Source organism: Medicago sativa, chromosome 7 (assembly GCF_051527215.1).
Source record: "Medicago sativa cultivar Bolivia chromosome 7, Bolivia_mono, whole genome shotgun sequence".
Lineage (NCBI taxonomy): Eukaryota > Viridiplantae > Streptophyta > Magnoliopsida > Fabales > Fabaceae > Medicago > Medicago sativa.
In genome coordinates this window covers 56,519,353-56,544,512 of record NC_140755.1, presented here as the reverse complement: position 1 = coordinate 56,544,512, position 25,160 = coordinate 56,519,353, and the positions used below count along the sequence as shown (strand labels likewise).

Genomic DNA, 25,160 nt, shown 5'->3' with positions numbered 1-25,160 from the left:
AACTCAATTAGTAAACTTGGAAAATGTTTGGTGTAGTGTACACACTAAGAGAAAAACAAATCATTTTTATTTTTTTGAACGGCAAAATTTCATTAATAACCAAGTCTATGCACAAGACGAACAAAGACCGATAACGTAGAAACAACATCACAAAGGGCGCCGTATATAGGCGGAACACCCAAATGAAATAACATACACCTCGTACATCAAAACACCAATTGACACCTCCCAACCGATGGCTACCACCAAACCAAAAACTAGCCACTAAAGTCAACTCCAGAAAATTAGGAAGAGAGGGATAAAGATAAAATGATCAATGCTTTTTTTTGGTGGTGGTCGGTTCGAACCCCGGACCTTGCATATTTTATGCATCGTTCCTACCAACTGAGCTAAGCTCACGAGTGCAAATGATCAATGCTTTTTGCTTCTATTGCAAAAGATACTATTAGAGATGCTTCTCATCTAAAAGCTTATACTTTACAAGAAAAAGAAAAATACACGTGTTTTATATGAAAATCTAGCACGCATTCTTTTAAGCAGAAAGAAAAAAAAGATTCTATTAGAGATGATTATCATCCAAAAGCTTATACTTTACAATAAATAGAAAAATACATATGTTTTATAGGAAAATCCAGCAAGCATTCTTTTTTTTTTTTGGTAGATAGACGAAATGACAAAACCATTATAAACTCACACACACAAGTGGAGGTACCGGGGTTCGAACCACGGTCATGACGTCCGGCCTAACAATTTCGGCATTTTGCCAATTGAGCTAGGACTTCTGGATAGCAAGCATTCTTTTAAGCAGAAAGAAAAAAAAGATTCTATTAGAGATGATTATCATCTAAAAGCTTATACTTTACAATAAATAGAAAAATACATGTTTTAGGAAAATCTAGCAAGCATCTTTTAAGCAGAAAGAAAAATAAATGTTGAAAATCTTTCAAAAATAAATAAATAAATGTTGAATTACTTGGTTCAGATGCAATAGTAACAATCAATGACTTTTCATTCATAAAGCCTAGACTCTATATTTGTCCAACATCGTAGATCCTAAGATATGATTATTCCGTAGTCTTGAGTATAATTACAATTAAAGGCAAATGTACTTCGCCGTGCTATTAATTTTTATCCTGTTATTTTTTACCGACTATAAATTGATATTAGATCAATAAACTTTATCTATACTATATATAAAAAAATCAACCTCTTTGAGCTCTTTTGGGTTGGATTTTTCTTTCCAGAAATGCCCTCAATTTTGAATACAAATAACACATGTAACAAATAGATAAGTATAAATTTAAATATTAAAAAAATGTAACAAACATGATATGAATATATATGCTTTGTTTTTATTTTTTTCCTTTATCATTTAAAAAGTCTAACAACCTTTTCATTATCTCAATTATACCCTTAAACAACTTTTTTTATAATAAAGATCGTTGTTGGTGTCATAAAAAAAAAGAATTTAGATTATTATTTTTTTGTTATATTGTTGGTGTCATTGAAATAAATAATCATGATTTGTTTGGTTTGTTATCACTTGAAAGCAACAAACATTAGTTTTAATCCAAATCAAAATTTTATAAAAAAACACGGTTAATAATTATCAAACGTTAGCGCAATAAAAAGAGCGAAATGATTATATATTATTAATTTTTCTATTTATTTTTTGTATGTGTGCTTTTTTTGATGGGATGTTGGTGTTGATGTCACTATTTCTCAAAAAAATAAAAATATTTACTTTTCCCGTTTTGTCCAAAAACAAAATACTTTTCCGTGTAAAGACTTGATGACTCAGAAATACACATTTGTTTGTTAGGGTTTTAACAACAACATCAATGCCTTCTTCATAGTTACGCCCAGCATACATTCATAACATAGCTGTTGTCGCTCTCTCATTATGGATTCTCCTCTGCCAAAGTCTCTTCATTCAAACAGCGGTGCTCCCACGTCAGTCCTCTTCGATGAACTCATCACTGAAATTCTATCACGTCTTCCTGTGAAAACTCTAATGCAATTTAAACGCATTTGCAAATCATGGAAAACCCTAATTTCTCATGATCCTTCCTTTGCCAAATTGCACCTTCAAATGTCACCACGGAACACCCAACTAACAATACTTTCAGACTGTTCTGTTGACATATCAGATTTTATTGTCGTACCCATTCCCATAAGTGGTTTGCTGGAGAGTCCGTCATTAAGGAATATAGCCATTCCCAACGATCCTTACTACCTATTGAGTCATATGGATTGTTGTTTCATAGATGGTTCCTGTAACGGATTACTCTGTTTGTACGGTGATTCTTGGCCAACTAAGCCTCAAAACGTCTGGTTCCGTTTCTGGAACCCAGCCAGAAATGCATTATCTCAAAAAATAGGGTATCCCAAATATTTCAGCTTAACATTCGGCTATGATATTTCAAATGACGCTTATAAGGTGGTCGCCTTCTTTGACAACAAGGTCAAAGTGTTCAGTATGAGTGATAATGTATGGAGAGATATTTCAAGTTTTCCCATTGTTCCTTTTGGCAATAACCATTCACATTATTGTCCCTTCGATAATGATGGCGTGTATGTGAGTGGCACTATTAACTGGCTGGCTATTCAAAATATAATTAAATATAAATGGAGTGATATTACAATCGAGCAATTTGTGATCATCTCACTTGATCTGGGTACGGAGACATATCAACATATTTTACCACCTAGTGGTTTTGTTGAAGTACCACCTGTTGAGCCATCGTATTGATGGATTGTCTATGTTTTTCTCACTATTTCAAAGGGACTCATTTTGTTTTGTGGAAGATGATGGAATTCGGAGTTCAAGAGTCTTGGACTCAATTTCTCAAAATTAGTTTTAAGGATCTTCAAATTGATTATGGCAGTCACTACTAGAATCTCTCGAATTTCCTGCGGATTTTCCTGCGGAATCTGGTGAAATTTCCGCAGGAAACACCTTTCCTGCGGATTTTGCCGAGGATTAGCACTCCCAGGTAATACCTTCGTGGGTAATTGTTTCTTAAGGATTTAAAAACCGCAGGAAAATTAACTGCGGAACTTTTCACAGGAAAAGCCAACAATATCCGCAGGAAACCTTTTGGTCAGAGTGGCAGAAGTTCCCCTGCCCGTGAATGATTCCTGCGAACATGCCGCAGCTAATTCCACAGGTAATTCCGCAGCAAAGCTGTTTCGGCAGGAAAATCCTCAGGAATCTGAACTATTCCGCAGAAAAATCCGCAGGAAAGCTCCAGGTACACATGAAGAATATTTTGTTTATTTTCTAGTAATGAATTCCAAAAGCCATTATAAATATCAAATTTAAATTATTTGTTTGATGAAGTAATTTATTATAAAATATAAGAGGTAAAAAAACCAACAATAGTCATAAAATACATAAGTCTGTCATAAAATACACAAGTCACCATCAATATGAAGGTGTAAAATATGCATAACATACATTTCAACAAACACTAAAACATGACAAAACACTAGTTATATTAAGGAACATGATTCATGTGAAGAAACTACAATGTAAGTTTTCCCTATCTTCTACTCTTAGTCTTGCAGCCTTGAAACAGAATCAACACTCATACAATGGCATTGGCAGCACTTGCAATCCTAGGCCAAATATCAGCACACTCCTTACCAATTGGTCCTGTGATAGCAGAACCTACAATGGACAACATGACATATATGTTAAAACCCAAATCAAATACCATCAATGAATCAATTAGACAAAACAGTCAAAAGGTAAAACAATGTAGCAAACTAACAAAAAGACAGGTGGTATGTTTTTTTCTTGTGAAAAAATTAGCATAACCACATTATAACAATAGCCAAAAGGCACTGAAGAAAGTGTACTAATTTAATATGACACTTCAATTTCAATTACAAAAGATCTAAACATATTTGCATGAGCATTAGGTCCCAAGTATATAATCTGAGTTTACCATTAGGTCCCAAGTATATAATCTGAGTTTACTACAGAAAAATGAACAAATGATACCTTTCATTTCTCCCTTAGGATTCACAATAACACCAGCATTATCTGCAAAAACCAACATCACATATTAACAAGAGTACAATTAATTCTGTAAATCTAATATGGCTAAAAGTATGTCATACTCTACCATGTGAATACTTTTAGAGAGGCTGAGATCTTCTAAAGTTCAAGCCTAGAACAAAAAGTACAATTCATAACAATACTACTAATAATACACATATTTTCAACAATGGAGCAAATTACTTCATATGCTAATATATGTGAAAAAAGGCAACTGAACACAAAGAGTCCAATAAAAAACATACCATAATTTCAGAATCCAAGTTACTAGTTATCAATATGATAGCTACTGTTATCTTCATCAACATCTTCAGCAAAATCATGGTCATCTTCAATATGATAACTACTGTTATCTTCATTAACCTCTTCACCATCATTTTCATCATCTCCCATCATAGGCAAAGTAAAATCTTCATTTTCCTCTTGATCTTCACCATTTAACCTTCGAGGAGGTTCATTCATATCAATTGTATTTTTGTAGAAATTGACCTTGTTTCGTCTAAAAGGATGATCATAAGGTAAAAATTTCCTGTGGCAATCAAACCATGATTGTTTCCCTTTGTTATCCAATCTGAAAGATTCTGTTTTTTCCATGCAAACTGGGCATGCAAATGTTCCTGCTGTACTCCACCCTGACAACATCCCGTAGGCTGGAAAATCATTTATTGTCCGCATTAATGAAGCTCTCAATCGAAAATTTTGCCTCTTAGATGCATCATACGTTACTACACCGTGTGTCCACAATTGTTGCAATTCATCTATCAGCGGCTGCAAATATACATCAATTTTACCTTTTGGACAATCTGGACCAAGAATAATTAAGGACAAGAACATATAAGGAGCCATTATACGCAACTCCGGAGGTAGGTTATATGGTGTAACAATCACTGGCCAACAAGAATATGGTCTTGCGGATTGACCGAAAGGGGTGAAGCCATCAGCACACTGACCTTTTCAAATATTTTTTTTGCTGACAAGCAAATTCAATAAACTCATTGACGCCGTTTAAAAACTCAGATACATGTCCTTTTCGTCCAGGATGAAGCCTATTATACATCCATGTCCGATGAGGGGGAACTTCCATCTCCAATGCAGCTCCAAGAATATTTTGGTAGTCTATAAAACATTAAATTATGACAATACATTCAGAAACATTCAGTAGAAATATATATGTAACTGACCAATTAAGTTTCAACTTTGCACATAATTTGCAAGGTGATGTAGAAATGCAGAAAATTGAAATGTACAAATTGCAAGGACACATAATACCAACCACAACTGAACTACTATGTGCAAATGAACACTGTTTGCGCTTTGTCATTAAAAACTGAAATTATGCAGAGCCAAGCTCAAAAAAATAGAAAGCTAAGTACCTAAGGCTCTTGTGTCTGAGCAAGAAACAAAATTATACACAACAATAGAATAAAGCAAGGTGATGCATGCAGCTACTAACTTTTTTAATCAATCTACCAAACAACTTATGATTAATGACGTAAACCGTTTTCATAAGTTCTCTAAAAATAGCCAAACAGGCCCTGAGATAAGTAAAATAAGTCAATTATTCAACTACCAAACATTTTCCACTACATAAAGTCAAATAAGTCAATTATTCCAGTAAATAAGTTCAAATAAGTAAACTGAAACAGTCCAAACAGGCCCTGAGATACCAAACTCATAGTAGTTTGTAATGTAAAAGTGATATACACTACCACCAAGTCAAATATACATATCACTATCCTATAAGCCCCAATCATAGCAGACAAAGTAAACAAATTCCTCACAATCATTTCATCGAACACTTTATGTGCCTTCTCTAAAATTCAATTTTCAGTAAGTAATGAATGAAAGTGCTGAAACAAATTCGAAATTAGGTTTTAAGCAAACAAATTCTATAAGCCAATCAACTTCAACTTGTACAAATTTATCAACAACAAATTTTCGAGGTACCTGAGATTTGTTTCCTTATACAGCTTCAAATCAATGCACATTACCTGAAATTTTCGTTCACAGATAAAGCAAAAAATCAATTCAATTTAAATCAAAAAATCAATTAAATCAACAAGTAGTTTCAGAACGGAATAACCTGAGCGAGTAGTTTCAGATCAGAAGGTGTTCGATTGGAGCTTCGACGAATCGATTGACGATGAAGGATTGGTGCTTCAATCAATGAATGAATCAAAACTGGATCGGAAAACGAGATTGGAAAACGATTGGAGCTTCAAATTGATTGGATCTTCAAAACGAGATTGGAGCTTCAAGCTGATTGGATCTTCAAAACGATTGGATCAACCAGCTTCATCTTCATCGATTGGAAATTCGGTTTGAAATTTTGTGTCTGAAACGAGAGAGAGAAAGGAATTTGGAAAATTGGAGAAAGAGAGAGAAAGATGGACTTGTGTCTGAAACGAGAAAGAGAAAGGAATTTATTTTGTCTTAATTATAATTTGTTTTTCTTTTCAAAATTATAATTATAAAAAAATGTATAATACATTTATATATACTAATTATAATTCCCCAGAAAAATCCGCAGGAAAGACCATATGAACAACCGCAGCAAAAATCGCAGCAATACCTGCGGAATTTCCTAAGGAAACGCAGATATAATATTGGATTATTATTCAGCAGGAAAATCCTCAACAAAATAAAAGTTACTTGCGGATGTTCCTGCGACATCTCAATCCGCAGGAAACTTCGTCAGACAAAGGGTAGCCGCAGCAAAATCCTCAGGTATTCCTGCGGATTTTTTTTCGCATGAAAATCCGCAGGAAAAACGAGAGTTTCTAGTAGTGAGTAATGATGTGGAGGAATATGAGGATCAATTGTTCCTGTTACCATTGTGTGTTTCTGAGAGTAACGACACACTGATAATAGCATGCAAGCAAGAAGGCTATGACTTTGACAAACAACATGCAATTCTCTATAACTGGAGAGATAAAAGAGTAGAGCGAATTACATTCAACGATAAAATATGGTGGTTTTATACCAAGGGATATGTTGAAAGCTTAGTTTCAACCTCTTGAAAGTAAGTTTCTCTTCAATGATTTACTTGTTCAAATTTTTGTAAGTGTTTTATAATCTCAAAATTGAATGTGTTTTGGGTTTATATATATATATATATATATATATATATATATATATATATATATATATATATATGTATGTGTATATATATATATATATATATATATATATATATATATGTATGTATGTATGTATGTATGTATGTATGTATGTATGTATGTATGTATGTATATATATTATAACTTGAAGATGATCTTCCCCAAAGGAAATCTGTGACTCTTGATAGAACTTATCTAGTTGGTATTCGGAACAATTTATACAAAAGTACTCTATGAAGTTGTTCTCAATTTGAGAGGATAATACATTTAAAATTGAAATGCAAGGAAAAAGTGATAAAAAAAAAAAAGAACTGGACTGAAATTTTAAAGCGGCAGACACTTCAAAGCATTGTTGTCAAAATCTCGAATTAAATCCTAAAATCCAAGATTTTGCGACTTTCTTCGCCTTCAACGACTTAAATCCATAGTAGAATCTCAAAATAGACAAAATTCATCTATTTTGATTGCGATTTTACGATTTCTTATAAACTAAGTCATTTATGACTTAATACCATTTATAACATATATTTAGTATTAAATTTTTTTAGGTAAAATCCATCGATTTTGATTGTGATTTTACGAGTCCCGATTTTGCTATTCCCTTTCGACCTGAAGTAAAGTCCCGATTTTGACATAGATCTTTACATAGATGATAAAATGAAAACATCATTTTCTTTTCAAACTGATATATATTAGTTTCATTTACTTAAAAACTTGTTATAAATAATGATTTGTTGTGCTTATCCTTTGTGATTGTATTGTATAAACGTTCTAATTGGTTAAGCGTATGATTTTGAAGCCGCCTTTTTTGTTACTCATGAGTGAGCAAAGCTTTGGAATGAGTACCAACTATTTTCTAATTGAATGCATTGAATTATCATAAACAACCAGGGTTTGGTTCTTATGGAAGAGGCTAGATTTCCACAATGTGGAGAACCATGGTTTGAATCTCGGCTGGAAAAAATACACACATTTTAGTGCCTGACAAATGAGTATTACCATGATTTTTAAGCTTGTAAATGTTTTTGCAAGTTTGTGTATGTGTCTGTGTGTGTATTTGATATTCTTCTTTGTTGTGTTTTATTTCTACAAGTTTAAGTATATCCAAACTAATTTTGGAAACAATGATTATATTATTTTTGTACTTGATAATGATATTCTAGAAGAATTAAATTTTTAATATCATAACTGTCGTATCACTTGTAGTACTGCCTTTTAGGCATTAAGGTTGAAGGTCGATTCTTTATTATTTTCATGCTTAAAAACATTTTCACAAACACAACAAAGAAATGTCGCTACTTTTGAGAACACACCAATTATTTTTTTTTGTTTGATTTTGTTCTACATTTTGTATTATGATGTTTCTCTCTCACGTGTAATATGGGTCTTTCTTGAATCATAGGACCACAACATGAACTTCAAGGACAACTGGCGTTATTGATGGTCGATGCAAGATGGTGCGAAGAAGGGGAAACAGAGTCTTATTGGAGCTACATTTCCTTCAGTTTTAGAACTAATTTTGTATAAGACATTTTTGGCCCTCTTTTGGACTTCCTTGAAAGTTTCTGTATAAATTTACCACAAAATATTTGTATTGTATTGCGGTTATACTCTTGTTTGTGTAAGGGCCAGTTGCATGACCATTTACATATTTTAGTAATATTTTGTAGTTTGCATAATATTTCCTTTTAATAATATATCAATTGCATGGTTGGATGAAGTTTCCTCAGCATTTTCTGCAAACTTTTCCATGGATTTATGGTTAGTTGCAGATTATTTGTGAAGTTTCCTTACACACATATATTCGTGATATTTGTTTACGGCCAAAAATTGTTCTCACTCTATTAAGAGAAATCATAATTGGAAACTTAATAGAGTTAGAACAGCGAAATATGAATCATTCATTCAGATTTTGTTTTATTAAAACTCTTAGATATCGAAGCTCGTCAGATTCAGACTTAGTGTATTAATGTACTAGTATTCAAACTTTTAATTCATAAGTTCTAGGCTCTCTTATACGTTCAGACTCAAACTTAAATACTTTCTATCCTACTCCCCCTTTTGTTATAAAAACATATGATAAAACAGCACACAAAGATGTGAATAGAAAAGAATTTGTATATTGGCTTTGTATAAACACTGTTAGAGTCTGAATCATTGTTGATTGAGTCTGAACAATCTCCTAAATCTTAGCTTCCAAGACTTCCGATCTCTTCTTCCGAGCAGACAATTCTTCTTTGATAACAACCAAAGCTAACTCCTTAGATCTTTTCCTTCTAATGAGCAAGTCTAATGAATTGAGAGGAAGAATTTCATACTGAATGGGAAGAGATTTGAAATCTTCTAAATCATTCTTCAAAGGCATTCTTGTTAATACCGTTGAACAACGCAATTTTCTTCATCTTTTATATTAAAGTTTATGAACATGATGAACATTCAAACACTTTCTAGAAAAACATTGCACAACATATTCTAGGATTTCTAGTTTGATCCTGCAAGTAATATCTTAAAACTAGCACTTTTATTATACCGAAAACACTGGTAAACACATACCCACATAACCTTTACAACCCATAGTTTTTTTTCTTCTCATGTAATGAAATGCCTTAGAAGCTGTAAAAGCATTATAAGTGACTTTAGTGCCCGTCTTTCTACTTTTTTTACCGTGCTAACGAGTGTAGATTCAACAATATTTTATAGAAATTTTGCGTGTAAAATACAAACAATATTTTATATAAATTTTTTGATATTGATTAAAATTATAAGTATAAATAATTGTGACTTTAAAATGTAACAAACTCAACAAACCATATTTCTATTTTTCAATGAAAACAATAATATAATAAATATAACAAAAAATTTTACCATTTTTAAAAACACAAACAATATAACCTTATTATAGAAAATTTTGTTTAAGGGTATAATTGAAATAAAAAAAAATTGTAAACAACATTAGATAGTGAAATTGGTCTGAACTCACTTAAAAAACAAAATCATACATTCCCTAAAACAATTATATAGTAGATTTTATTTCAATTTCTCTTTTAAGGAGATTTTATTTCAATTTTTTTTAAATACTTATTTCAAAATTTGTAAATAAATTTTTTTGTAACACTTTTTTCAAATTTTGTTAATAAGTAACGAACGTATAAGGTCCACTTATTAAAAAAAATAGATTGTATTAGGTCTCCTAAAAAAAGTAACTTATTAGGGTTTAGAAGCGGTCTTCGACTTCAACAAGACAACGTTTCCAATCAGGTTTCCTGATTCCCCCTCGAGCCAAATCGCCGAACTCTATTGACACTGAAATGTCGCAGGTTGTATTCCTCCGTCATGAGCTTATAGTAGAAATCCTGTCATATCTTCCAGTGAAACCCCTTGTGCGATCGAAGAGTGTGTGCAAGTCGTGGAACTCCCTCATCTCCGATCCCAAATTCGGAAAACTACGACTTCAACGATCCACAAGAAACAGCCAAATAGCAGTAATGAAATATGGCTCAGGTTACCCTGAAAGCAGTTTTGTAACCTTTCCACTGAATCACTTATTGGAGAACCCGTCGATCACCATTGCCGGTAATTCTTAAAACCAACTGAAGTTCAAGGAACCTACCCAAATTATTGGTTCATGCAATGGACTGCTCTGTTTGCTCAATCATACAACCATGTCCGCGGTTCCAAACTCCTGTTTCCGAATCTGGAACCCAACCACAAGAATAACATCTGAAAAATTTGGATCTTGTTACCGACCTCTCAATTGCAGACTTAATTGCACATTTGGTTATGATAACTCTACTAGAACATATAAGGTGGTTGTCTTGTTCCGTAACGAGGTTCAACTATTCAGTTTGGGTGATAATAGGAGAAAATCTTTAAGTTTTCCTTCTTCTGACCTAGCTTTTGCTTTTGGCTCTAGTCATGTGAATAAAGGAGTGTATTTGAGTGGAACCATTAACTGGTTTTCCATTCGAGGTAAGTTCAGTCATGATTACTGTCAGAAGGATATTACTTTTGAGCAATTTGTGATTATCTCCCTTGATCTTGGTACCGAGACATACAAGCAATTTCAGACCCCTCGTGGCATTGATGAAGTGCCAGATGTCGAACCGACTATTGCGGTGTTGATGGACTGCCTTTGTTTTTCTCACAATCTCAAGAACACTCATTTTGTTATATGGCAGATGACGGAATTTGGAGTTGAACAGTCTTGGACTCAATTTCTTAAAATTAGTTTTCAGAATCTTCAAGTGGATGATAGGTTTAGTGACTGGATTTATCAATCTTTTATGTTTCCATTGTGGCTTTCTAAAAATGGTGATACACTGCTATTGGCAAACTCTAAAAAAGACCAAGCAATTCTCTATAATCTGAGAGATAATAGAGTAGAGCGAACTATTGTTGATGAAATAGCATGGAAAAAGGCCATATGCTATGTTCAAAGTAAGGCTTCAATCTGTTGAAAGTAAGTTCCTTCACGTCGATTTACTTTTTCATTTTTTTTTTTTGAATTTATGTATGATGTTTTATTAGTATCTGATTGGAGTTATATTTTGAATTTTGATCCTGACTTATGTTATTATATGCTTAAGGTTAAATTGTGATCAATTTCCTATTCTTTAGTGTTCGGTTCGGTAATCTCTTCATTGAATGCATTTGTTTTGTTCCTAAGTGTTTTGTATATGTGTTGGGTATGTCTTTAATTTTATTTTATTTTAATCGGCATAGAATTTATTGGCTTCAAACTCACCACAAGTGTAGGAGAGATTTAGAACAAAACATATACTGAAGGTCCAAAAAATTGGACTAAACACCAAAAGCAGCAGCCAGCGACAACCCCATGCTGACCACAGAATAACAGAAAACAATAGGGCAGAAAAATAGAGCTCTCGATCACTAACGATAGAGATTTAGACAACCCTTCAACAGCCGAATTCTGCAGAAAATTGACACAGACATGCTGCCCAATACCTGCAGATATGTGCACACATAAACAACTGAAATCTGCAGAATTTAAACCGAAAAATGCTACAAAAAAACCTGCATAATTATGCAGCAAAATGCATACTGAGACAGAATACACCCTAATACCCAACCATCGAAACACTAACGAATATATCCTATACGCCACCTCACAATGAAGAAAAAAATATGGTTTGTCGATTCCTTGCAACCTTCGCAGAACACACAATCTGTCGCTCCTTCCAAAGGAAGAATTTTCCAAGACAAAGCAATTGCTTTAGAAAGATCCGGCCTTTTTTTATAACAGCTTAAAAACTCTATCCTCCAATTCACCCTCTACTCTCCCTCATTATCAACCCTTCCAACAATTCCACAGAAATTTTTTCCCTTTCACCCAGTCGCCACACCTACCAATCTTTCCCATCTCCACAAATAAAAGAATTTAGAAGCACTAAAAGATTATTGAAAACAATTTCCCATTCAAACAAGTTTCTGCTCCATACCGCTTCTCCACAAGCCCTCGTCCTCTTCTCTACAAAAAAAGTCCGCCACCAAATTTTCCTTGTACCCAGAAATTGCTAACAACCTTGGAAAGCACCAAGATAACATAGTTTCGCATATCCAAGGGTCTTTCTGAAACTTTGTATTTAGATGGCCACTCCTCGTTGAACCAGCTTGATACCACCCCTTGATATAAAGGAAAATATCTTTTCACCTCCTTGACGAATTAGATAATGACATAACACCATCCCAATCGACGTCCATCATGACCCGCTCTCCATATCTAACAACCAACACCTCCCTCCAAAGGGAAGTGTCATTTTGAAGCAAAACCACCTCTACTTTGCTAAGAGACTCAAATTGTCCAGTCTAACATCTCTCTAGACCGCCCTAGCTCTTTGGTTGACACATGGATTTCCACTTCATCCAACAAATATTCCGTCCACCACTAAAGCCGCCTCAAGGGAACTCTCTTTGATTTCGAAAAATTCTTTTCCACACCTTAGTCGGCATCTTCATATAGGAAAGGTAAAAAGTAGGTAGAGTTCAACACCGAATTAATCAAAACAACCCAGTGGCAGATTTATAATCAGCACATGGATATCTGAAGTTCATCCTGATCAGAGTTATTATTCTGTATGTTATTAGCATGAGCTCAGCTAGAAAGAAGAGTAATATGAATCGTAGAGTTGTTTTGCTAAAACTCCTACATGCATAGCTGTTTGATTCTTCAATCGGAAAAAGCCAATCTATATTCTTCAAGATCACACAAATAAAAAAATGTAATGTTGTTTCAGCTTATCTAGCTTTGTTAGGTCCTATATTTGAGTTAGTTTCCAGATCTTGGGGTATGAGAGGGGGAAATTTCTAAGTGACAAACTACCATGTTCCTCGCTGATACTTCGGAGTTAGATATGAAGTAATGATTAGAAGTATAGGACCATGACATTGCATTGCATCCTCAACATGTGATTGATGACTATTGTCTTATATTCAGCTGTTTGATAGGTTCGATACCCTTGAGTTGAGTGATATTATTATGAAATACGTGTCTATATGCTCTATTTATGTTCTGTTTATCCTATTTCATTGTATGCAATTACTTACTTTTATGTACTACCCTTTCATTGTTTGTGCGTGCATTTGCGAAAACACAGACTTTCCCCAGGCAGCAGGCGATGCTAGACGTCGTGTTGGAGTTGTTTTTGCTTTGCATTGTTTTATTTATTTTAATTTATTGTACTCGCTTGCATGACAAGACATGAAGTTTTGTTTTAAGGATTTCCAGATCTAATTGGTCATTAGGATAATTTTTATATGTTCAGTTTTCTACGAATGATGGATTACTTTGTGTTGATTCCAACGGCTTTATTGGATCAATTCCTTTTGCATGTTTTGAAATAATTATGGATATTTGTTTATGTCTAAGTTTAAATATGATGACCTAAACCTATATGTTATGTTTTTTTGCATGAGATGAATATTAAGATGTGAAAGTGTTCAAAGAGAAAGTTCAATGAGTTTTGGTATTTATAAGATATGATGCAAATGAGAAAACACAATGCGATAAGAATACACTCTTAGTTACAACAACTTTAATCGATTTAAACATCTTATGAATCAATTTATCTTAAAACATAAACATTTGTGAATTGAATGACCTACTGTGTGAATCGTTCCATTAAATATCATTGTGAATTGATTCATTATTTGATGGTAAGATGACTTCAAAAATGTTTCAAAGCAGTTCGAAGTGTTTTGATTATGTTTCTAACATGCATATATCTTAATGCATGATGAAAATCCTCTCAGTAAGATTTCTAGCATTCCGGCTCAGTAAGTTCTCGATCTTCTTACATTTTAGGTGTTAGTTCAATGGTACAAGCATAGCTTTGTAATAAAACATAAAAATCACACAAAACAAACAACAAGCTTAATACATGATGATATATTAAAAAATAACACTAGATAAAAAAAGAGAAATGATATTTGTACAACCATTTTCTAACAACTTTTTGACAATTTTCTCTCTCATACTCACATTATCTTCTTATTCTCTCTCTTCCTTTTTCTCTCTCTATTATTTTTGACCAATCAAAGAAGAGAAAACCAAAGTTGTCAAAAGAGTTGTACCAAAAAGTTGTTCAAATATCACTACTCATAAAAAAAATGGGCACATACTGAGATATTAGTGTAACAAAGAAAACGAAACCATAAGACAAATGAGATAAAAGATTTGTTTATAGATAAAAGATTTGTTTATATACATTAAGCTTATATACAAACTAGTTCGCACACGAAAGATTGATTTTTTTTTTTTTGAAAGATTGAAAGATAGATGCTTATAGCAATTTTTTAATAATAAGTTGTTCAATACAATGAGGTACATTATAATGAGTAATGAGACTAACTAATAATGTGTCAACCCCATCAAGGTGTGAGCTACCTCATTTGCATGTCGCCTATTAAACTCGAACTTTGAGTTTGTGAGGTGAGAAGTAAACAGTCATTGGCACACGTGGATTATTTGTCCAAACTCCGTGACATCAACAAGATCCTGATGGAACACATCAGTTGTCACTTTAGAATCTGAAGTGAAGTCCACATTGTTGAAAGACATGTCTCTCAACCATTCTATAGCATAGTATAAGGCCAACGCTTCCCCCATTGAAACTAAACACATCGGTTAGATAGGAATTGTTTTTGCCAACACAAAAATGCCTTCCTCATCACGAATACAAATGCCTACTCTTGTTCTATTTAGTCGATCACAAAAGGATGTGTCAACATTGCATTTTACTCGACTACGTCATGGTCGCAGCCATCGCTTTTCGCTTGACCCCGGATCACCATGAGAGGTTACGCTGGACTTTCTAGAAGCAGGGACGAAACGGAACAAGTCCTAGTGTGGCAAGTGCCACATCACCTCAAGCTGAATTTTTTAATTTTTTTTGTTTGGTCCAAAAGTCCAGCCCAACCCAAAACACAAGTACTTAATTTGTAAACACTTTCCCCTAAATTCTAACTTCAGCAAGCCCTTTTCATTCTTTTTTCTCTCAGCAAGCACACAACACAACACAAATAGATGTAATCGCTTTTCATTCTTATTAAATTTAGTTTTATTCAATTATTTGACAAAAATATTGTGCCTCATCGATATTGTGAGTCCAGATCCATGCCTTTCTAGAAGTCATAGAGTCTGAAGCAGCGTTGTTCATAAATGGCAGATCTATGCGCGAGTTTCTACTTGTCACAATAGGTGCCTTTGCTAGTTTCCAATCCTCTAACATACAAACAACATGGTTGATTGCCTGAGAAACCGTTATCTGAGACATCTTGCCAAAGTTTGAGGTTTCTACGCTTCCAAAGGCTCTATGCTATTACTTGGAGGTTCGATGTTCGGAAAAAATTTACTTTTGAGATCCGAAACATAAGAAATTGACTCATGTACATCGAGTTTCAAAATTAAACTTAGAAACAACACCATCTTAACTATTTTTTTAGGTGGCAATATGTAGAACAGATTTTAGTCCCTACAAGACTTCCTATAGAGCGGGCGCAATAATTTTGAATAGTTATTGAGGTTTAAAACAAATATTAAAATGTGAGTCTTTTATATCTACATATGAGCCCTTTTTTTGTTGTTTATAAAAACTAAAGACAAATGATTTGATGGGTCTAAAGTTTTTTTTTTTTTGTTGAGGGATTGATGGGGCTAAAGATAGAACCTTAGTAGCCGACCCCGAAAATATTAGTTCCAAACAGTGATTTTGGTCTCTAAACATGTGGGGCATCTCTTTAAATATCGAAAATAAGAAACATCTTTTAGTACTCCTTGTAAAATATAATACTTCAACCATGACCAACCATATGCTTAGCTAAGTCAATTGCAGACTTGCTATCAATAAACAATTTCATTTTCTCCTCTTCTTACATATTCATTTCCAACATAAGCATGATGATCCATTGAGCTTGACATGCAGTCAAAGAAGCTGCTATGTACTCAGCTTTTCGGGAAGAAAGTGTTACTACTGCTTCCTTCTTAGAGCACCATGGCACTGCTGCATTACCATACATGAATACATAGGCAGCAATGCTTTTCCTAATAACATCCTTGTCTCCATTCCATTCCAATCAGAATCAGAATAGCAATATACTTCCTTCTCAGACCCAATTTTTGTCATCTTATGCTTGGCAAATGTTCACTAGGGTCCAGGCAGACCTCAAGGAGTGAGTTGATCTCATAAGTAATAGATTTTTTTGAGGGACTCATAAATAATAGATAACGTTTTTTTTTTGAAGAAAAGAAATAATAGATAACGTTGATGACTTCATTAAAATATATTGAGATGAATAGTTAATGTGAGAGATGAGAGAATTAATTCTCAACTCTTGGATGAATATTAATTGTTCAGATTAATTATTGTTTAATGAACAACAAAAGTATAATGAATAACCTTTAAAGAAAAGTTTAATGAATAAGAAGAATAAAAAAAAATATTTCAAAGGTTAACTGAATAAGTTTGTTAAGATATTTATGCAAATAAATAAAAAATAAAAGAACAAGATTTGGTGTCAATAAGTTGGTGTTGATGGCTTGATATTCACGAATCATGATTTCTCAAATGTTTCTGTAGTTTACTTTCTCCCATACTCAGAAATAAACAAAGGTTTCAACAATAACATAGCTGCGTTCTTCACAGTTACGCTCAGCATACATACATACATATCATAGCTTCTGCCTCTCTCCCCGCCAAGGTCTCTTCATCGAAACAGTGGTGCTCCAATCTCAGTCCTCTTTGATGAACTCATCGCTGAAATTCTATCACGTCTTCCTGTGAAAATTCTGATCCAATTTAAATGAGTTTGCAAATCATGGAAAACCCTAATTTCGCATGATCCTTCCTTCAGCAAATTGCACCTTCTAAGGTCGCCACGGAACACCCAACTAGCAATAGTTTCAGACTGTTCTGAAGCCGTGTCAGATTTTAGTGTCGTACCCAATCCCGTAAGTCGTTTGCTGGAGAGTCTGCCGTTAAGGAATATAGCCATTCCCGACGATCCTTACTATCTATTAAGTAATAAGGAATGTTGTTTCATCGTTGGTTCCTGCAATGGATTACTCTGTTTGTGTGGTGATTCTCGGCCCACTGAGCCTCATAATTCTCCGCCCGCTGAGCCTCATAACGTTTGGTTCCGTTTAGCCACAAATAATTATCTAAACAAATAGGGTATCCCAACTTTTTTAGCTTAACATTTGGCTATGATATTTTAAATGACACTTATAAGATGGTCGCCTTCTCTGCCAACAAGGTCAAAGTTTTCAATATGAGTGATAATGTTTGGAGAGATATTCCAAGTTTTCCGATTGTTCCTTTCGGCAATAAGCCTTGTCATTACTGTCCATTTGAGAATGATGGTGTGTATGTGAGTGGCACTATTAACTGGCTGGCTATTCAAAATATGACTAAATATAAATGGAGTGATATTATAGTTGAGCAATTTCTGATTGTCTCACTTGATCTGGGTACAGAGACTTATCGACAGTTGCAACCACCTAGCGGTTTTGTTGAAGTACCACCTGTTGAGCCGTCTGTTACTGTATTGATGGATTGTCTATGTTTTTCTCACTATTTCAAAGGGACTCATTTTGTTTTGTGGAAGATGATGGAATTTGGAGTTCAAGAGTCTTGGACTCAATTCCTCAAAATTAGTTTTCAGGATCTTCAAATTGATTATTGCAGTAGTGATTGGGATGAATATGCTTATCAATTGTTTCTGTTACCATTATGTGTTTCTAAGAGTAGCGACACACTAATAATGGCAAGCACTCTAGAGGGCAATGTTGGTGACGGCCAACATGCAATTCTATATAACTAGAGAGATAAAAGAGTAGAGCGAATTACATTCAACGATAGAATATGGTGGTTTTTTACCAAGGGTTATGTTGAAAGCTTAGTTTCAACCTCTTGAAAGTAAGTTTCTCTTCAATGATTTACTTGTTCCAGTTTTTTTTTACGTCTTTTATAATCTCGAAACTAAATGATAAGCAGTACTGGACTGAAATGTTAAAGCAACAAACATTTAAATGGGCAAATTTATTATGTATTGATCTTTACATAGATGATAAAATGAAAACATCATTTTCTTTTCAAACCGATTTCATTTACTTAAAAGCTTTGTTCTAGATAATGATTTGTTGTACTTATCCTTTGTAATTGTAATGTTCAAATTGGTTGAGCGTATGATTGTGAAGCCGCCTCCTTTGTTTACTTATGAGTGAGCAAAGCTTTGGAATGAGTACCAACTATTTTCTAATTGAATACATTGAATTATCATAAACAACCAGGGTTTGGTTCTTATGGAAGAGGCTAGATTCCCACCAATGTGGAGAACAATGGTTTGAATCTCGGCTGGAAAAAGTACACACATTTTAGTGCCTGACACGACTCAAATAGGATTACAAAAACCAAATGAGTTATCCTATTACCATGATTTTTAACCATGAAAAATGTTTTTGCAAGTTTGTGTGTGTATTTGATATTCTTCTTTGTTGTGTTTTATTTCTACAAGTTTAAGTATATCCAAACTAATGTTGGAAACAGTGATTATTTTATTTTTGTACTTGATAATGATATTCTAGTAGAATTAAATTTTTAATGTCATAACTGTCGTATCACTTGTAGTACTTCCTTTTAGGCGTTAAGGTCGAAGCTCGATTCTTTATTATTTTCTTCACAAAGAAATGTCGCTACTTTTGAGAACATACCAAATTTTTTTTTTTTTGTTTGATTTTGCTGTACATTTAGTATTATGATGTTTCTCTCTCACGTGTAATATGGGTCTTTCTTGAATCATAGGACCACAACCTGAACTTCAAGGACAACTGGCGTTACTGATGGTCGATGTTGTATGGTAGGAAGAAGGGGAAAGAGTCATATTGGAGCTATATTTCCTTCAGTTTTAGAACTAATTTTGTATAAGACTTTTTTTGGCCCTCTTTTGGATTTCCTAGAAAGTGTCTGTAAAAATTTACCACAAAATATTTGTATTGTTTTGTGGCTATACTCTTGTTTGTGTAAGGGCCACTTGCATGACCATTTGCGTATTTTAATAATATTTTGTAGTGGCATAATATTTCCTTTTCATAATATATCAATTGCATGGTTGGATGAAGTTTCCTCAGCATTTTCTGCAAACTTTTCCATGGACTTATGGTTAGTTACAGAATATTTGTGAAGTTTCCTTACACACATATATTAGTGATATTTGTTGAAAGCCAAAAATTGCTCTCACCCAGTCGAATTCCATTTTTTCCAGTAGTCAAGTCGTGGTAGAGGGTGCAAGTATGTGTCAAGGTGCATGAATATAAGTAGTGTATGTATATTATTCCAATACTTGATAGACTGCAAATTTAGGAAAGGAGCCTTTATCATTCGCTCTTATAATTTATAACAGGAAGAGAATGCCTTAACTATTTTGTTCAAATTACGTTTCTCACCTACTCTCGTTTAAACTCATATCCTGCTACAAATACAAGATTTTGAATAAGTTCATCTTTGGTTTGATTAAATTCCTGCTGTAGTCGAGTCATGTCTCGAAAGAACCAGCGTTTACGGCTTCTTTGGCTCCAGATCACAATTGATTAATACCTTTGACATGAAATCGGGTTCCATAAGATGAATTTTAATCGGTGTGTATTTGTATCTTGTAAATTTTATTTGATGAACAATGCTTCTTGAGCCATGCCTAATCATCAGAAACTGTTGTATTTTCCTTCTATATTAATTTTCTTTTGATTCTTTAGATAGTTTGCTGTTATGATTAGTTTGATGTTGATTCTGTTTCTGCTTGTGTTACTTGTTTTAATTTGCTCCCTGTTGGTAATATTAAAATACTTATGATCTCATTAATTTAATGAACTAATATAAACTTTTGGTTTTTTTACCCTTTATCAGTAAGTGTTGTTTAAATCCTGCATTGGTTCAAATAGAATACTGTCATAGATAGAGAAGTTGACGCAGTCCATTTATTTATGACGATTATAAACTCTGCTTTTTTTATAATTGATATCGGTGAGAGCATAAGTCACAGCTGAGAAGTTCCCTCCGCGACATGAGGATGGACACCAATGCTTTCCATTAAGCTATCTTTACTCCTGGTGCAGTTGTGCTCCTTTGGATTCAAAATCTTATACCTTTAAATAGAAACCATTTCCTTAATATATATGGTCTTTTTGATAATCCTACTACTACTACTACTACTATCAATGACGTCACTGAGCAGAGAAAAAACTTTGCACTTGAATACCATTTGTTATGTGATTTGATTCATGAGCAGGTAAAACAAAATAAAATTAAATAACATACACAATTTGGAAGACTATTGGAACACCTGCTTCTTAAAAAAAAATTAGACTAATCAATCTAAAAAGAATAAATAACTTGGAGTAGGGGGACTAGGCTCAAAAGGAAAAGAAAATCAACAAGCCAGACGATGCTGAGAGTGTTTGTCGAGTAGTCTTAACAGCCAATTGTTATCATGGTCCCATATCCATTTAATCTTTATTTTTTTTTTTTTTTTTTGGTGATGAGATCCCCATCTTTTTTAACTGATGTTTTTGGTAATAGAGTGAGTGTTCGGACTTCTAACAAATTGGAAGGTTTTGAAATCAGTAAGTAGTAAAGTTGGTTCCATAAATAAAAAGTAGTGAAGTTGGTTATTGTTTAGGTAGTTTTGCTTGTTAGTAGAGGCTAGTATAAGTGGTCATTTTTCATCGAACGGATGCCACCTATGTGGCCTGGAGAATAATCACTTGTTCGATTTAGGTTATTTAGTGGCCAAAACAGCCTGTGATGTGTAGTTCGATTCAGCTTGGGTTGCTATTTTTGGTCTATTGGTGCCGGAACCTAACCAAACCTTGTTATATATTTGTTTAATGCTAATTTATTTTCCCACTCTATGTCTTTCTCAAACGTCCTCCGTTTTGTCGATTTTACCTTGTTCGGGTTTTATAGTCTGAAACTAAAAACATTAGTTCAAAAAGATGATGAGATCCCCACTTTTGAAACAATGTTTTTTGTTTTTTTATTAAAATTTCTATGAAGCAAGAGCAAGTTGCAACTTTAATTGTATGAAGCAGGAAAAAGTTGCAACTTAGTACTACTGTGCTCATTGATAAAATGGCTCATGAAGTTGCAGCTTTGTTCCATGACGAATAGATGTACTTTAGGGTTAACCAGGACGAACATAACCATGGCTAATATCTTCCTTTATTTCTTCTTTTCTTCGATCAGGTCTACCTCCAAAAAACATCACCACCATCAACAAATCGAACCAGATCTATGTAGATACCACAACCCAAGGACAGACCATCACCGAGACCAACCCTTTCAGTAAGCAACAGACCACCGTTAGCCACCACCAAGAACTGCTGCTTCAACCACCTAAAGCCGTCGGCGCAAAGGTCGTCGGAGGCGAGGTGATGCGGAGGACCACGCCTTGGCGCACTATATATAAGGGATTTGCACTATAATCACAACTAATTACGAATGCTCAAGGACACAATCAAGAGGCTTCCAATGCTCAAGCATACAAGCAATAGACTTTCAATGCTCAATCACAACCGAAAGGAACTTCTAATAGTTTACAAATAAACAGATTTATTCTTACACTTGATATACAATCAGAGGTGTAAACAATATAGTACATTATAGACTCTTAAACTTAGACTTTTTAAGATACAAACTTCGATAAAAAATTCTTAAGTATTCTATGCGCTTTTTATCTAACAGAGTAAAGGCAAAGTAAAAATAGTAGTCTTATTTTTATTCTTCAAGTTTTCAGCTCCTTACATAGGTAGGGATTTGAGAGACTGTTGAAGAGGTGTCATGCATTAAGAGTCGTCGAGAAGCTTCAAATCAAGGACCTAAACATGACCTAATTAGGAAAAAGGACCTAAACAGGAAAATTATGTATGCTTTATATATGCTTTTATGAGAGATAAAGGACCTAAATAGGAAAAAATTAAGATAAAGTACCAAAGTGTTACAAATATATATATACCACAAAGAACTTCTAATGTAATTTTTCCTATCTTAAAACTAGCACTTTTGTTTACCAAAAGCACACTATTAATCACATATCCACATAACCTTTATGACTCATAGTTTTTTTCTCATGTAATGAAATGTTGATAAGTCAATAATTATGTGGTTTTTAAGTGTTTAGTTTATTAGAATTTTATGTGTTTTACTGTCTTTTTAGAGCTTTGGTGCTTCAAATCGTTTGTTATTTTATTTCAGGATCAAATATGGTGAAATCAAGTCTTAACACAAAAGAAGGGATTTAAAAGCATGGTTAAGGAAAGAAAGGATTCAAGCATGATTCAAGGCTGATTAAGGAGCAAAATATGAAGATCTCTTGCCTATTTATCGCGCACGATCGTGCCTGCCAATGCACTGACCATGCGCCCCTTTCTACCAAACCGTGCCTGCCAATGTCGAGAGCTGCGCACGGTCCGTGCTCAGCTGCGCATGACCATGCACAACGCCGGCCAGTGCTCCCTTTGCTGCTTGTTGTGTTTTAATCAGGCATGGTCGTGTGCCTTACATGCACAACCGTGCGCGGTTCCAGCTGCTTGTTTAAGTTATATTTTTGACCTAAAATCCCATGGGTTGCCTTGTAACACATTGCTACTGCCTTTTCTAGGGTTTAGGCTATTCTTTGAGCTATAAATAGAGGAGCCATCCGACTTGTTATGCATCTTTGAATCTTGGGAATATTTTGAGACAATTGTTTCTATTGAATCAAAGTTCTTTGTTTTTCTGCAACCCTAATTTCTTGTTCTTTACTTTTTTGTTCTTAACAATTCTGCACTTTTACATTCAGCCGTTTATTTTCATGTCTTTCTACTCCATCTCTTTAATCTATTTGTCTATAATGAACATGAGTGAGTAGATCTCTTTGTCTTGGGATTGTTGGATGAGTCTAATGACCTAATTCCTATCAAACCAAGCCTAGAACCCTAATTTTATGTGAATTTCTTTTCTAATCTATTCTCACCGTTCTTAATTCATATTTCAAATAATAATTGAAGGATCGAAAGATGAAGGTTAGTATTAGAACAAGTGATATTAGACAAGGTTTGCAAAAGATGGGAATAGTCGAGTAAACCTTGAGACCTTAAAAGTTTCATTCTTAATGGATTTCAATCGCAATCAACCATGAGAATAGGCGTGATTTCCATTGAAAAGAACTGAAGGGCGCTAGGCTTAGCAGAGGTTTGATCTGGGCCCTTGATTTAATCAAAGGCTCTGATCTGATCAGGGATGCAACAAGACAAGGCGTTGGATTTCAATCAAAAGGCTTAGGGCGTGAGGGTGTACGTTAGGGCGTGTACCCTCACACACAGAATCGAGACATCTTATATATTTCCGGCAGCGGTTGGCCGGCCAGGGGTGGCGGCGTTGCTGCCGGTAACTGTTAAACCCCTTTTTTTTTTAAATTTTTTTGTGCTTTTTTATTCTAAATCCCATCCTCTACTCGAATCCTATGTCCAAACTCAACAAACAAAACCCAAATTGCCTAGATCTAAAAAGTAAAAGGAAAAGACAACACTACCTTTGATTTCTTCACTGGTTTGATACTGGTGGCGGCGGCTGGTTGTTTGTGGTGGGTCGTCGGTGGTATTGCTGGGTCAGTTTGTTGACTTCGGCTCCGTCGTCGTTTGAATCGGCTGGGCTCTTCGTGAATGGTTACGGTCGAGTTGGATTTGTGTCACGGTTTTGAATACGGTTGTGGCCTTAGGAGGTTAAGTTGTGATTGTGTTGGTATGATCAGGATACGACAGTGTTTTGATTTTGGTTGCTGGTTTTTGATTGGGATGAAATTGTTGTTTCTGGTGTTGATCTGGATGCGTCTAAAATTGATTGTTTGGTTTGAAAAATGTTTGTTGGGTTTTGATGAATTGTGACTTGTACTGCTGATTGCTTGTTGTGGTTTCGTGTAAAATTTCTGTGTGCAGGCTTTGATGTAAAGGAATCTCGATATTGACTTTTTTTGCAGGTTTCAGCCATCCAAAAATTGTCCCCTTCTATTGATGGCAGGCTTTGGTTTTATAGTGCAAGTTTGGATGTTAGGGTTTGTTAAAAAGATGCACAAAAAACTGGGGATTGGAGTGGAGCGTGATTCTGTTCCCGTAAGTGTGTTGCAGATGAGGCTGATGAACTGGATTGGAATAGAATGCAAACGCGTATGATAGTTTCATGTGACAGATTGGACTTTGATTTTTTTGGATTTTTTATGGACTTGAATAAATAAAAAGGAACTTGGACGCAAAAAAAAAACAAAAAGGAAAAAAGTGACTTAATAAAAAAGAATTGAATAAAAACATAAAAAAATAAAAATATGGAATTAGAGTTTAATTAATTAAAAAAATTAAAATTAAATAAAAGATGGAAACTAAAATTAAATTAAATAAAAATCAAGAGAAGGGGGCCTGACTCTGAACCAAGAGG

General features: G+C 34.2%; 1 protein-coding gene, 1 long non-coding RNA gene and 2 pseudogenes across 5 annotated transcripts; 3 read left to right on the top strand and 1 right to left on the bottom strand.

The window, feature by feature from the left end:
• Positions 1-1,903: 1,903 nt before the first annotated feature.
• LOC146906961 (F-box/kelch-repeat protein At3g23880-like) lies at positions 1,904-7,086 on the top strand (annotated as a pseudogene).
• LOC146906962 (uncharacterized) lies at positions 3,368-6,461 on the bottom strand. 4 transcript variants are annotated; one of them, XR_015017842.1, is made up of 5 exons: positions 6,014-6,461; positions 4,918-5,182; positions 4,312-4,834; positions 4,010-4,051; positions 3,368-3,673 (listed from the first exon to the last, which is right to left on the bottom strand). It is a non-coding gene; the product is annotated as an uncharacterized LOC146906962 (long non-coding RNA). The 4 variants fall into 4 exon arrangements; XR_015017843.1 differs by having other exon boundaries at positions 4,923-5,182; XR_015017844.1 differs by having other exon boundaries at positions 4,312-5,182; positions 6,014-6,057; positions 6,150-6,461.
• Positions 7,087-10,421: 3,335 nt separating the features above from the next.
• LOC146906959 (F-box/kelch-repeat protein At3g23880-like) lies at positions 10,422-19,613 on the top strand. The gene is made up of 2 exons (XM_085727243.1): positions 10,422-11,644; positions 19,503-19,613. Exon 1 carries the CDS (start codon positions 10,848-10,850, stop codon positions 11,640-11,642), a length of 795 nt encoding a protein of 264 aa, XP_085583369.1. The 5' UTR covers positions 10,422-10,847; the 3' UTR covers positions 11,643-11,644; positions 19,503-19,613.
• On the top strand, positions 15,494-18,615 carry LOC146906960 (F-box/kelch-repeat protein At3g23880-like; annotated as a pseudogene).
• Positions 19,614-25,160: the final 5,547 nt, after the last annotated feature.

Coding starts and splice junctions, on each gene's coding strand:
- LOC146906959 (XM_085727243.1), top strand. CDS start 10,848: ATGTCCGCGGTTCCAAACTCCTGTTTCCGAATCTGGAACCCAACCACA.